The 14,356-nt window shown below is 34.0% G+C and overlaps 1 protein-coding gene across 1 annotated transcript in view; it reads left to right on the top strand.

Annotated features, from left to right (window-relative positions):
- Positions 1 to 14,356, top strand: part of NRXN3 (neurexin 3) — a 2,051,432-nt gene that overhangs the window by 977,016 nt on the left and 1,060,060 nt on the right. Inside the window, exon 11 of the mRNA XM_031949344.1 lies at positions 12,143 to 12,262. Within this exon, the coding sequence (XP_031805204.1) occupies positions 12,143 to 12,262 (120 nt within the window). The remainder of the gene's footprint in view (positions 1 to 12,142; positions 12,263 to 14,356) is intronic.

The raw sequence follows: 14,356 nt of genomic DNA, 5'->3' as shown, positions 1-14,356 counted from the left end.
TAATCCATTCTCTTGGCTCCACCAATGGCACAAGCCAGATGTTAAGAGGATAATAGAATTCACAGAAGTGTGCAGGATTATTCAATGTGGAGAACTGTCTTCTGACACCAGTGGGTGATCAGCTTAAACTAGGAAGCACAATAAGCTGATAGGCCTTGTAATTATTGTCCCAAGGAGAGTAGATGCAAATGCTCTTCTTTCTCATCCTTATCTCAGATTTAGTATTCTGCACTGGAAGAAATGCCCCAAATGGTGTAAACAGAAGGTTGTAGGCAGAACTGCTACTTGGTTCTTCTTTTTGAAACTTTTTAAGCTTTAGTTTTAATTTTTTTGTAAGTACCACTTCAATTCTGAAATATGACCCTTTTCATGGAAGAACATAGTTGTTTCTTAGAAACGTAGGACTGCTAGAGAGAACTTCAGTGATCTTTCTGCTCTTCTTACCTTCAGTTAAGATTATCTAGTTAATCTGACATAGATCATAGCTTTTCTTAAAACTCTATTTCTAGAAAGGGATTACTGCAAAGCACTGTGCCAATTTCAGACAAGATTTCCAGTTGGGAACTTTTTATGTTTATGTCAAATATCTTTTGCTATAATTCAAGATGAGTCCTTAAGAGTAATAATGTCTATTTATATAATGCTTGTTCAGTTGTTTTCAGTCATATCTGACTCTTCATGACCCAATTTGGGGTTTTCTTGGCAATGATATTGGAGTGGTTTGACATTTCCTTCTACAGCTCATTTTACAGATGAGGGAACTGAGGCAATGTTAAGTGCCTTGCCCAAGTTCACACAACTTGTCTGAGGCTGAATTTGAACTCAGATCTTCCCGACTTCAGGTCTGGTGCTCTTTGCCATCTACCTGCCCCATAGTGCTTTATAATCTCATTCTTCCTTATAAAAACCCTGGGAGATAGATTTTATTATTAGCTCCATCTTACAATAAGGAAACTGAATCTAAGAGAAATTAAGTGAGTTGCCAAACTACACATTGGACATTATTACATTACTGGACCTCCCAACTACTTTGCTTGATTATAAAAATTATGATGTGGAGGAAAGTTTTATGAGTATATATCTATGAATGAAGGTATAAATGAGACTTTTCCTCCCCCAGCCATCCTCTCTTAACTAAAGCAAAATAAAAATAATTCACTAAAATCTCCATTATCTAATCACTCTAACATAGGTATTGCTAGACTTGCTAGAATTCATTATTTATCAGTGAAAAACCCTAAGATTTTGCAAAGTGCAAAAACAAAGTGGTTGTTAATACTTGTAAGATATGTGACTAGTAATTGGTAACCTGATCTCTCTCAAATCCAGATTTTTCAACTCAAGCAAGTAGGATAATGAAATGAATTGCCCTCCATATTCAACAGGAGTGTTGGGAAGAACTTATTTATAAATTGCTTTACAAAATGGAAGAGAGAACACTTCTTAAAAAAAAAAAAAAAAACCTTTCCTTTGTCCCTTAGAATGATTGTTTATTAATACTTTTTAATGATCTGTCACATCTCAACAACACCATCCCACTCACACCTAATTCTCCTGGAATCTTCCTTTCTAAGAATATTTAAGCAAAACAATTACATAATAATAATTTACGTTTATGTAACAGTTTAAGGTTTATAAAACACTTCTCACACTGACACAGATGGGATTCAAGTCAAGAGGACTGGAGTTCAAATCTGGCCTCAGACATTTACTGGTTGAGTGATTGTGGTCAAGTTTCTTAACCTCATTGGCCTAAGTTTTCTCAGCTAAAAATTAGGATAAATAACAGCATCTACTTTGCAATAGGTGTTGTATCTGATGTGTAAAGTTTTAATATATACAAAAAAATGCTTATTCTTTTTCCTTTCCCTTTACTGTATCATCAACCTAAGAATTAAGTGCTGTTATCATTCCCATTTTATAGATGAGGAAACTGAGACACAGAGAGGTTAAACAAATTAAGTGAATGATCAGAGCCATAGAAATAATATCCGAGGTAGAATTTGAACTCAGGTCTTCCTGATTCCACCTTATTCTTCACCCTCTTTCTGTTGAGAGGAAGGAAATATGCTTCACCAAAGTCTAGTATTCTGTTTGGCTTCGTGAAAAAAGTGCTTCAGTTAGACATGAAGTTACTGGATTCAATTTTTACCTCTGCCCCTCACTGCTATGAGACCTTGGATAATTGCCTTAACCCCTTTAAGTCTCAATTTCCTCATCTTTAAAATGAGGGGTTTAAACTTCATGGTCCTTTATGTCCCTTCTATCTCTAAATCTGTGTTCTGCTTTAGTCATGACTGGTCATTTTATCTTACCACTGGGAACTCAAGTACAACTCTTTACAACAAACCTTTCTCATCTTCTTTAAATTCCAGTGCCTTCATTCCTTAAATTATTTCCTGTTTATCCTATGTATATATTTTCATTTGTCTCTCCCACTGGATTTTAAACTCTTCATAGGTGCTTAATAAATGTTTATTTATTGATTGGATTCTGAGCACTCTGGTAAAATGATGGATGGGTAGATATTAGTACTTATCATAGTTCCTGGTATATGATAGGTATTTACTAAAAGCTTGTTAAATAATAGATTGATTACATGTATCAGATTAACAATTATTAAAGGTAATAATAGCTAACAATTATATATCACTTTAAGAATAATAAACATTTTTACATATATTACCGTATATACCTCACAAAACCCTGAAAGATTAAGTGCATTATCATCCACATTTTACAGATGAGGAAAAAGAAGCTAAGAGTAGTGAAATAACTGGTTCAGAACCAGATAAGACAAGATTTGATCTTCCTGACTCCAAGTTCACATCTTGTTTTGCCATACCCGCCAAAATGCCTCAAGATTCATTTATAATATGTCCCCATAAGGGAGGCTTGTCCCCAAATTATTTTATTTCAAAATTGATGCCTCATCCCAAGAAAGGAAGGAAGGAAGGAAAGAAGGAAGGAAGGGAGGGAGGGAGGGAGAAAGGGAGGGAGAAAAGAAGGGAGGGAAGAAAAGAGGAAGAAGGAGGGATGAGGAAGGAAAGAAAAAAGGAAAGAAAAAAGAAGGAAGAAGGAAGCAAGGAAGAAGGGAGGAAGGGAAGAAGAAAGGAAGGGAGAAAGAAAAGGAGAAAGGAAGGGAAGGAGGGAGGGAAGTAGGCAGTAACAAGGGAGGGACAGAAAAACAATACAATAACAAACCCCACTGTATTTCTCATAAGAGAATAGTGGTGGCTCGAAGGTGCTAAATTAATACTATGCTTCATAAAGGGAAGCTTACAGTGAGCTTTGAATCTCTTTTCAATTCTGGGGAGTAACCAGAATTAGCAGCCATGGCAACTGTAGTTCTACATAGGAAATGGCAAAAATAAATACCCAAGCATATAAGAAATATACTACCTGGTCAATAAACTCTAGTGGTTTCCAATTATATGCAAGTTTGAAAGTTATGTATTTAACGTAGAGAATAGAAGAATTAAAGGATCTCCTTATAGATGTCCGTGATCTTTCCAATAAAATTTTGTTTGACTTTCAAAGCACTTCATAATCCAGCCCCTTTTTGACCTTTCCATTCCTGTTATACCTTAATCCCCTTCATGTACCGGGAGATACAATGACCCTGAGCTCCTTGCTGTTTTTCTCACACAATACACCATCTCCTGACCCCTTATGTTTTCACTGAATGTCCCTTATGCTTTGATTTCTTACCTCCTGACTTCCCTGTCTTTTTTCAAATCTCAGTTGAAATCCCACTTTCTTCAAGATTCTCCTTGATTCCTCCTTAATTTTATTGTCTTTTCTCTGAGATTGCTCCATATTTATGATGTATAAACCTTGTTTGTCAATAGTTGTGAATACCTAGTTTTTGTTGTCTTTTTTTGTATCCTCAACCTTGCCATCTAGAAAGTATTTAAAGAATGATAGTTGAAAATTACAATGATAGTATCAGTAAAATGTTCTCAGTAGCTCATGAAGGTATCCTTATGGGAAAGAGAATGAAATGTGAAAAACAAGAAAGTAAAGGCTTAACTTATTTGGAAGAGGTCATTTTCAACTGTAATTTTAGTGATAAAACATATTGCTTTGTTGTCTTCTCCATGTGGGTAGTCTAAAGTACCATTATTCATATTCCAGGTGGGGTTTCCCATTGCCATCTAAACCATGCTAAATAACTGGGTAATATAACTCCCTGAAGTTTAACAGAGCTGTTTTTTTTAATCAGAGACTCATTTCGAGTTATTTTTGTCTCAAACATGATGCTTCTCTGAAGTTCAAAGCCCAACTTTGAATTAGGTTATGAATTTTTAGAAGTTTTAACTGGTAGGAAAATTAGCAAATTCTTTATTAATATTCCAGGGAAAATGTTGTTTTAATAAAGCAAGATTTGCTTTGCTAAAAAGACTTTCAGGTAAAGAAAAGCATGATTGAATATGACTTTAAATAGAAAATTCTGTGTCTCCAATCACTTCTAGTATTATCCTAATTCCTTTTTAGTTCCATAAAATTTCCCCTTGGGAATAAAGAGAAAAAAATAAAAGTACATTGATATAGACAGGGATTCTTAACCTTGGGTTCTAGGACCTCTAATGGACCTGTGGATAGATTTCAGAGGGTGTGAGAACTTGGTTGAGAGGGGGGGAATATCATTTTAAGTTAATTAATCTCTGACTCAAATTTAGTATTTCCTTCAATTATGAATATAAGCAACAAAACATTATTCAGATAAGGGAGCTTAAATCAATGATACCAACAAGGTTAAGAACCCCTGATATAGGTGAAACATTTGTTGGTACATCTGAGATTCTGTGGCCCAAGATGGTGACATATTTAGGTAAGTGTTTTTTTTTTTTTAATTTTAGTAGTATTTTCTAAAGTACTAAGTCAGTAATTGCATATATTTATATTCTATTCCCATTCTAAAAAATGGGAAACTTTCCCTTAGAAGGAGGATTTTCTTGATTGCACGTATTATTTGGTATTTATTTAATCAGAAACACTTTTCCTGAGGGAGTCCATTATCGTCATCTTTCCTTTCTTACATCAGTAATGGAAGGAACTTCAGGTAAGTGCTGGGGATGGGGGCAAGGTACTATCATAAAAAATAAAAAAAAAAAACTTATTAAAGATCACTCATTTCCTTTTCAGAGATCAGGTTGGTACTAAATGGAAGGCATTTTCTATTTCCTGCATATGAGCAAAACCATCTGGTTTAATAGGTTTAACCTGGTCATGCAAATAAATTGATATACTTCTGTACTTCTTGGATTGTCTATGGTTTAATCAGTTACAATGCTCCTGAAAGGCATAATACTCTCAAATGTGAGTGACTGGTCCAAGGAAAATGCTTGAAAGATTAAAAATGAAAATTTGAAGAGAAAACCATCATGGGGGAGGGAGGAAATGAAAATATTCTCATTCAATTTTGAAGCAGGTAATTTTAAACTCCTTTCTTAGATATTCTTTCTTTGCCAAAACTTGAAATAGGTGAAGGATGACTACAAAAAGCCTTGTTTGAAGAATTCTTGTCCTGATATCATTCTTAGTGTTGACCTCTAAAGAAATGTTTACTTACCAAACTAGAAGCATGTAATGATCAGGAAAATTATTTATTTTCATTCATCACCACAAGACTGCGCTCAATTCTTAACCCTTCCCTGGAGATTTTTTTTTTTTTTTTTTTTTTTGCTGAGGCAATTGGGGATAAGTGACTTGCCCAGGGTCACACAGCTAGGAAGTGTTAAGTGTCTGAGGTCAAATTTGAACTTAAGTCCTCCCAACTTCAGGGCCAGTGCCCTAGAGAATTAAAATAAAAAAAACCTCTTTATATTATGATCAAGATAACAAAGGATTTTTGCTAAAGTGAAGTTGTTCTATGTCAGGAGAAGAGAATATTCTATTCAAGAAGTATCCCCAAACACTATGGAAGATCTGTTCTACTAGCATCCTATGTTATGACTCATTCTGAAGAATTCTAGAGTCTTTGGGGTTGATAGTGTTATCTTTCTCTGTTCCTTTGCTTCTTTGTCGCATAAAAAGAGAATTGCTTTCAGATCAACAAAATTGAGAGGTATCAAGTAAATTTTGGATTTTGATCAAGCTAGAATAGTGATTTTTAGGGGGAATAGATTTTTTAACAATATTTCTTATTAAGATTTTAACAGCTAAAAGGAGGGGTGATACCTAAAAATTCAGAGTTTGCTTTCCCTTTTCAACTTCTTTCTATAGATATATGGCTCTTTCCACCCAGAGACTTAAATCCAATATTGCTTCATTCACTACTAGGAAGGAGAGAGCCTGCATTTTGGCCATTTAATGCTTTTTATAGTATTCAGATCCAGCGCAGCAGCTGGAAACAATCCTAGGATACCTGCACCTGCTCTGAATTAGAGAGTAGGGCCCTTCCTCTACACTTCATCATCACATACTTCTAGAAGCACGTTCCTCAAGCTTCCCCAAAAGGTTTGGCAGCAGACAGAGTCTGAGAATGAGGCTCTCGGCCAGTTCCCCATTAAACTTTTCACACAGACATGTGTAGGCATATATGAGAGACATTATAGTTTAGTAGAGAGTGCCAGGAAGACCTGAATTGAATTTATCCTGCCTCTTACATGTATTAACTGTATAACCCTGGGCAACTCAACCTAATAGCATCTCAGACAATTTTAAGAGCATAACTTACAGAACAGTCAGCAATCTGCATTTGTGGGAAGTATTTTCTCATTGTTTGTTCTCTATATCAATGAAATCACACATTCTGTCCAAAAGTAAATTACTAAAGTTATACATTAACAGAGAATATAAAAATATTGACACTGAGATCACTTGAGTATCCACTTAAAATTGTTCATATAGGTGAAAACCTTATAGAAGCCTAGGTAACAAATATTACATACAAGGAGCCTTTTTAATTCTTTGTTTTTGCTTTTTCATTGCTATCATGTTTGAGATTCCTCAAAAGCTTCTACATTTTCAGATAGATTAGTGCTAAAACTTCAGGCTTCTTGTATTATATCCAGCACTTCTCATTGGCTCTCAGGAACAGCTGATCTTTTGATTCAAACTAATATATCTCTTGGTCCTGGACTTGGTTCTTTAATTACTAACAATTTTCTTTAAACTATTTAAATGTTCATTCTAAAAGTGACCAATCATTCTTTCATTTTGAATAATCTCATACAAAGGGAATCAAGATATTATTTGTCATCATATTCTTTTTCATGGGAATGCCTTTTAAAAATATTTCTACTGGGGCTGCTTGACCTTATATTTGGTGAGAGTATTTGTTCTTTACCCATTGCTTTTGGAGGCATCTAGTTTGTTTTTTAAAAAACATCATTAGGTAACATATTTTCTTCTTTTCCTGGAACAATGTTTGAAGAGGCCAGCATAGATAGGGCATTAAGTCATGATGACTTCCTCAGACACTTTTTAATTGTGACCCTGAGAAAGTCACTTCAATTCTCTTAACCTTAAGGGTTTCATTTATAAAATAGGGGGAATTAGATTCTACAGCTTATATGATTCCTTTTAGTTCTAAATCTATGATCCTCTGATAATCCTATGAAAATGTGTAGCTCCATAGTGTACTAATAACATACAATATAAATTCTTCTCTCAAGATCTCTAATGAAGGATTTAATATAAAAAATCATAATTTTCAGAAAATGTATATCTTTTCAAAAAACATGAGGACAAATTGAGTCAGTATTCTAAAAAGTAAACGAATATTGATAGGTATTTGAAGGCAATATAAAACTATCTGTCTCTCTCTGTTTGTCTTTCTCTGTCTCTTCTCTCTGTTTCTGTTGTCTCTCTGGGTCTCTCTGTATCTGTCTCCTCTCTTTTTGTCATCTCTGTCTGTCACTCTCTGTTTCTCTGTGCCGCTCTCTGATTCTCTCTCTCTCAGTTTCTGTCTCTCTTTCTTTCTATCTCTCTCTCTCTGTCTCTCTGTGTGTCTCTGTGTCTCTCTTTTTCTCTCATTCCAAAAGTCTTAGTTCATTTTAAAGCTTTTACACTAAGATTTTTGTGACTATATACATCACACACACACACACACACACACAAACACACACACAACTGGTATTTTAGTCTCACCAAAACATCTACAGAAGCTATTTAACATTGAACTTGATCCCTATGTTCATTTGAATGAAATGTGCATTTATGAATTCCTATGAAGATAGCAATATTCATGAACTATCAGTAGCATTACAAATAATAAACTTGTCCAACATCCAATAATTAAGGAAATTTTATTTGAATATCTATGTGAATAATATCACATTGATGCAAAAATATCATAATTCTGTCAGGGTTTTTCTTTTTAAAAAATCATTTTACTTCTTACCTTGTTTCTACTTATAAAGAATAAATAATATGCAAAAGCAATTGCCAAAGAAACAAAGAAAGAAATCACCTTATAGAAAATGTTAAAATAAATTTTCCAAATAGGTTTTTTTTTTTTTTCCTGGCCCAACCTGTTTCATCCATATTTCTTTTTACTTCTTTATTACTGAGACATTTGCTGGAAGAATTGAAGATAAACCTTCTTCTTCCCCTTCCAACACACATATACTCCCACGTGAAGGCTAAGGCTAACTTGCATCTTCAAAGACCATCTGTTCTTGCAGCATAATATTCTCCTGAGGTAGTCCCCAGTTTACTAGTGACAGCCCATTTAGTGGCTGCAAAGGTAACTGTGATATCTGACAGCACCTTCAACATGAGAAAAGAATTGCCAGCAGGAACAAATCAATTATAAATGCAGGGAACATCTACTTGTTAAATCTCTAAATTAAGTAGATCAATACATATTTCCAAACAAATGTACATACACACAGACAAAGGAATATCTATAATAAATGTTAAGGATTTTATTATGTATTGATTATTCATAAGTTTTCTGAGAATTATTAGCTTTATTATATTTTATTATTAAATTAAATCTTAATATTAGTAAATAAAATAAAATTAAATATTAAATTATTTATTATTAAATAAGAATTAAACATAACCTTCATTTGGTTCTATTTGCCCTGGTTTAAGTAGAGTAGGTATGGCATAGTGGGCCTTGAAGCCAGAAAAGCTTTGATCTGAAGTCCCCCACTTCTGACCTACACTAGCTTTATGACTATGGACAAGTTATATAACATTTTAATTTTCTAGCACAGTATCAAACCAAAAGAGAAACAGATTCCTACAGGTTACATACTGACTTAGAAACCCACAAATTAACATTATATTATATTTTTATTTATTTTGCTAAACATTTTTGAATTACATTTTAATTTGCTTCTGGTGGGCTTTCAGGAGCAAGTGGACATGGATGTGTGAGTTTGACACTACTATTTGGACAGTTAAGAATATAACTTATGGAGAAAGTGCCAACCTACAATGGTAAAAAAAAAAAAAAAAAGTTTCTGCATCTGAGTTACCAGTGAAATTATAGGTCCAGCTTCCATACTTAAGTAACTTTATCTCATTCTTAAGGGATCTGATTTGGTGTTTGACAACTCACTTAGTAAGGGTTTTGGAAAGATTGCTTCATTCAGAAAATTCATATTTTAAGAAAGAGAACTATTTTGCTTGATTTTTATTTTTTTGGCAAGGCAATTGGAGTTAAGTGACTTGTCTAAGAACACACAGAGAGAACTATGTTAAAGACCCTCAAGATGAGCTGTGTTGTAGTTCAGTTATTTTTCATTTTTGTATGGTTCTTTATGACCTCATCTGGAGTTTTCTTGGCAAAAAATAATGAAGAGATTTGCCATTTCCTCCTCTAGCTTACTTTCTAAAATGAGGAAATGGAGGCAAATAGGATTAAATGGTTTGCCCAGAATCACACAGCTAACAAGTGTCTGAGCCCAGATTTAAGCTCATAAAAATGGATCTTCTTAACTCCAAGTCTGGCACTCTGCCTACTAAGACACCTAGCTGCCCAATTTAAGCTGCAGATTTGTTATATTTTTCCTCCACTTTGAAAATTTGCTTAGTTTTCAACTGAAAAAAAAAATGTTTCCCACCTCAGCTGCTGTTAAATTCACAAATAGGGGCTATGCAGAAGTAACATTAAGAGTTCAATCATCTTTATTTTTAATGCTTAATTAGAGAGGCATTTCATCCTTTTATTCAGCATCCCAACCTTAAGGAGAATGTGGCTGAGTAACATGTAAATCTGTATGAGATTTTCACAAAGACAGAAAAAAATTCAAGTGGATACTGAATAATCACTTGTTGGTTGTGCTTAAGTAATTGGAATTCTTATTCAGGTTTTAAAATAGAAAGGATAATTTCTGACCTCCCTTACAATTCTGAGGATCTGTGGTTTTTTGACCCATATCAATAATGATTAAAAACATGGGGAATTATACTTGATAATGTATTTATGAATTGACATTTGATAAGTATTCATCTGAGAAGTTTCAAATGTATGAAACCTTTAGGGTCTCATTATACCACAGCATTTTCTAAAATCTTTTCCAAGTGATATCTAGGGATAGTGAACTATATAGGTCAGAAGTTACTTTCATCATCCTCCCCCCCGAAGTTTCTATTTAATATCTTTCTTTAAGGTACAATTCTTCTAAGCAGTATCTAAAAAAATCTTAATATTGTTCTGGATCTTTGGTTGCTTACAATATTCTTTACACTGGTTCCTTGGTTCTAAAATAGCAATGAGTTTATTTATTCCAAATAATCCTTAAATTAGTAGATTTTGCATTTTCTAAAATCTTTTCCAAGTGATATCTAGGGATAGTGAACTATATAGGTTAGAAGTTACTTTCATCATCCTCCTCCAAAAAGTTTCTATTTAATATCTTTCTTTAAGGTACAATTCTTCTAAGCAGTATCTAAAAAAATCTTAACATTGTTTTGGATTTTTGGTTGCTTACAATATTCTTTACACTGGTTCCTTGGTTCTAAAATAGCAATGAGTTTACTTATTCCAAATAATCCTTAAATTAGTAGATTTTTATTCTTTACACTCTTCTTTCCTGAATTGTTTTTATCATTATTCTCAAATCTAAATAACCCTAAATGCTAGCACTAAAATTTTCCCCAACTTTGATTGAATATCACAATTCCTTACCCCAAGTTTAGTACTAATGACTTAAGTCATGCTAAGAACTTTAAATCCATAGATTGTCTGGAGTTACTTTGGTTTATAGATTTATTGGCATGATCTTCAATTTCTTGTTGTGAAATGATCATTAATTTAAAAGGGTGGTCTTAGCTATCACCTCCTTTGAGTTCTTTCCTGCTTCCCTATATTTGTTGTCCTAAAATTATTTCATATTTATTAATCTAAGTATATGTTTTATATTCCAAGTAGAATGTAAGCTCCTTGAGAACAGGGAAGGTATCATTTTTGTTTCTGTGTTCCCAATACAATTTATTTGAACAGAGGAAGCACCCAATATTTCTTGTATTCACTTTAAATTGTTACAGGAGCAATGGTTTCAAATTTTAGATTCTGAAATCTTTCTGGAAGATACATAATAATGGGGCAACTCACAGTCCCTTCAGGAGCATTGTAGACAAGGATAGTTAAAACAAAAAGGAAAAAACAACAATTTTTCTATGTGGTTTTAAGTGGGAAAATTTTATGTGAACTCTCTGATAATGAAAAAATCAAGTTTACGCTGAAGTATTAATTTTGAACAAAAGATGAATTTCCCTTTACCCCCTGCAGGCAAAGCCAAGCTGGTGTGTAATACTTTAAGGATAGGAATGATCCATAGCTATTTTGAATAAATTCCTGCTCCCTTGAGGGGATGGGAAATCTTCCTTTATAATTTGAGAGGCTTAGTTAAAGCCAAATATTATTCCCAGGGAGGTCTCACTCCTTAATTGTTTGCATTTAATACCATTTCCATATAACTGTCTTGTCACTGAGATACTCTGTCATTGAATTAATGATGGCTTCCATCAAGACAGACCTTGGCTCCTTGTTACTTTGGGTTTCCTGGAAGATAAGAGCTGAATCAGCATAACTAGGACTAGCTTTGATATTTCTGGAATTTAGTAAGATTTCCAAGTTCTGATGAGTTTTATACACCAGTGTGGCTTTGATTGTTCTATTTTGAAGACCACTCATTTATGAAACTATACTAACTTTGACAATTACCACTATCCTCAGGCAAAGGACCAGAAACCCTTTATGCTGGACAGAAACTCAACGACAATGAATGGCACACTGTACGGGTGGTGAGGAGAGGAAAAAGTCTTAAGCTTACAGTGGATGATGATGTGGCTGAGGGTGAGTTCAATTTTTTTTCATTTTTTTTTAAACTCTTTCTGTTCTTAAATTTCTTTTTGTCTTTTGGTGCTCTTTTTTTTTTTTTTTTTTTTTTTTAACTTTAATTAACTTTGGCCCAGTGGCACAAAAGCTCCTTGAGGAGAAGGACTCTTTCATTTTGACTTTGTAGCTACAGCTATTAGCCTACTTTCTTGAACATAGTATGAACTTCATTCAAAATTCCAGTCAGTCATGAAGTATCTGATAAGGACCTGTAAGTGAGGGTAGTAAAAGGAGTGTATATTTTCTTTTCTCAATGAATGTCCATTATATTGTGAGGTCAATACAATTAACACAATTAAACAATTAGTGAAAAACATTAGACTTTTTGTAAAGATAAAACTATGTATTCAGACTAGGAATGGCACTAGAATTCAGAAAAAGCGATAGATATGTGATACAGTGCTTGAAAAAGGCTTATAAAAGAGAATCATAGTGTGACCTGCTATTTGGACATGCTCAGACTAATATTTATTTGACTGGGTCTCTCAACTATTCTGTTGGAAGGATGAGAGTCTGAATACTCACTAGAAATCCTGGGAGTTATTATCTTAATAACCCTGGGAGACTAGTTCCCTGCTGCCAGAAGTCCAACACTCACTTCAAAAACAGACCCAGACTCTTCCAGGACTGTGAAGACTGTAGGATTCCCAATGAGTGAATATGCCCTTATTGCATTCCTAGGGCAATGCAAGAAATCAATGACCTTATATTTCCATGCATCATAAATTTGATAGGACATCAAGAATCCATCTAATCTAGTTCCTCTCATTTTATAAATCTTATAAATGAAGGCTCTGGGAGATTAAATTACTTGCCCCAAATTAAAAGGAGTTATTTAAACTAAACTTTGGAGAATGGCCATTATTAGGTTTTAAAGGAGAGCCCTTCTGAACGACATCCCATATTCTTCCAACTGATATTTATCCCATTTCTCAGCAATGATCTAAAAGTGATATTAAATTAGGTTCTAGACCATACACTATTCTGGATCCACAAGCAAAATATTTTGAGGGTACATTTAAATTGTAAAGGGAAAAAAAACCAAATCAAGAATAAAGACATCTTTATCAGGAAAACTTGGAACAGAAATAAAATGTAATGGAGTAGGGAAAAACTAAGACCTGGCTTATAGTTGTGGCTCTACCACTAACTCAATGTGTGACTTTGGGCACTTCAAATTATTTGAGCTTCCTCATCTATAACGTAACATGACAGAAGCAGATGATTCCCATCCCTAGTCCCCAGTCTTGCATCACTAACAGAGTAGTAAAACTGTATTTGTTCTGGGTATTTCAAGCTCAACACATCCACAACAAAACCATCTCCTTCTCTTATTCCAAATGACCCCAGTTCCAAACTTGCTTATTTCTCTTGCCCAGTTTTACAGCTTTGGCATCCTTCTAAACTCCTCACTTTCATTCATCCTACATTTTCAATCAGATGCCAAATATCTGTTCAATATGTCTTGTGAATGTCCCCTTCTTTCCACTCACATAGCTACTATCCTAGTGCATCTCTTACCTGGACTATTATAATATATATAATATATAAATTATATTTTATATATATATATATATATATAATTTACTTACATATATGGTATCTCCTCTCACAATCTATCCCTCACAAAGCTGCCAAATGAATTTTCTTTATTTCCCTATAGAATAAACTCTGCTGACTCTCTAATACTTTAAGATCAACTATTAACCCTTCTATTTGGCATTTAAAGCCCTTCACAATCTTTCTTCAGCCTACCTTTTCAGACTTATTATAGATTACTGCCCTTCACTTACTCTATAGCCTAATTGAAATGGCCTTTTTACTATTCTTCATACATTGCACTGAATCTCCAGAATCTTAGATTTGGCTGTATCCCATAGCATTAGCTCTTCACTTCTGTTCTCTTAGCATCTTTTGTTTCTTTCAAAGATAAGTTCAAGTATCGCCTTATACATGAACCCTTTCCTGATCTGCCAGCTGCTGATGACTTTCTCTCAGAATTATATTGTATTGTACCCATTTAGGCATGCATTGTCTCTCAGGACAAGGAAC

Source organism: Sarcophilus harrisii, chromosome 2, assembly GCF_902635505.1.
Source record: "Sarcophilus harrisii chromosome 2, mSarHar1.11, whole genome shotgun sequence".
Taxonomy (NCBI): Eukaryota; Metazoa; Chordata; class Mammalia; order Dasyuromorphia; family Dasyuridae; genus Sarcophilus; species Sarcophilus harrisii.
The sequence above is the reverse complement of the archived record's forward strand: the minus strand, read 5'-3'. Positions and strand labels throughout refer to the sequence as shown.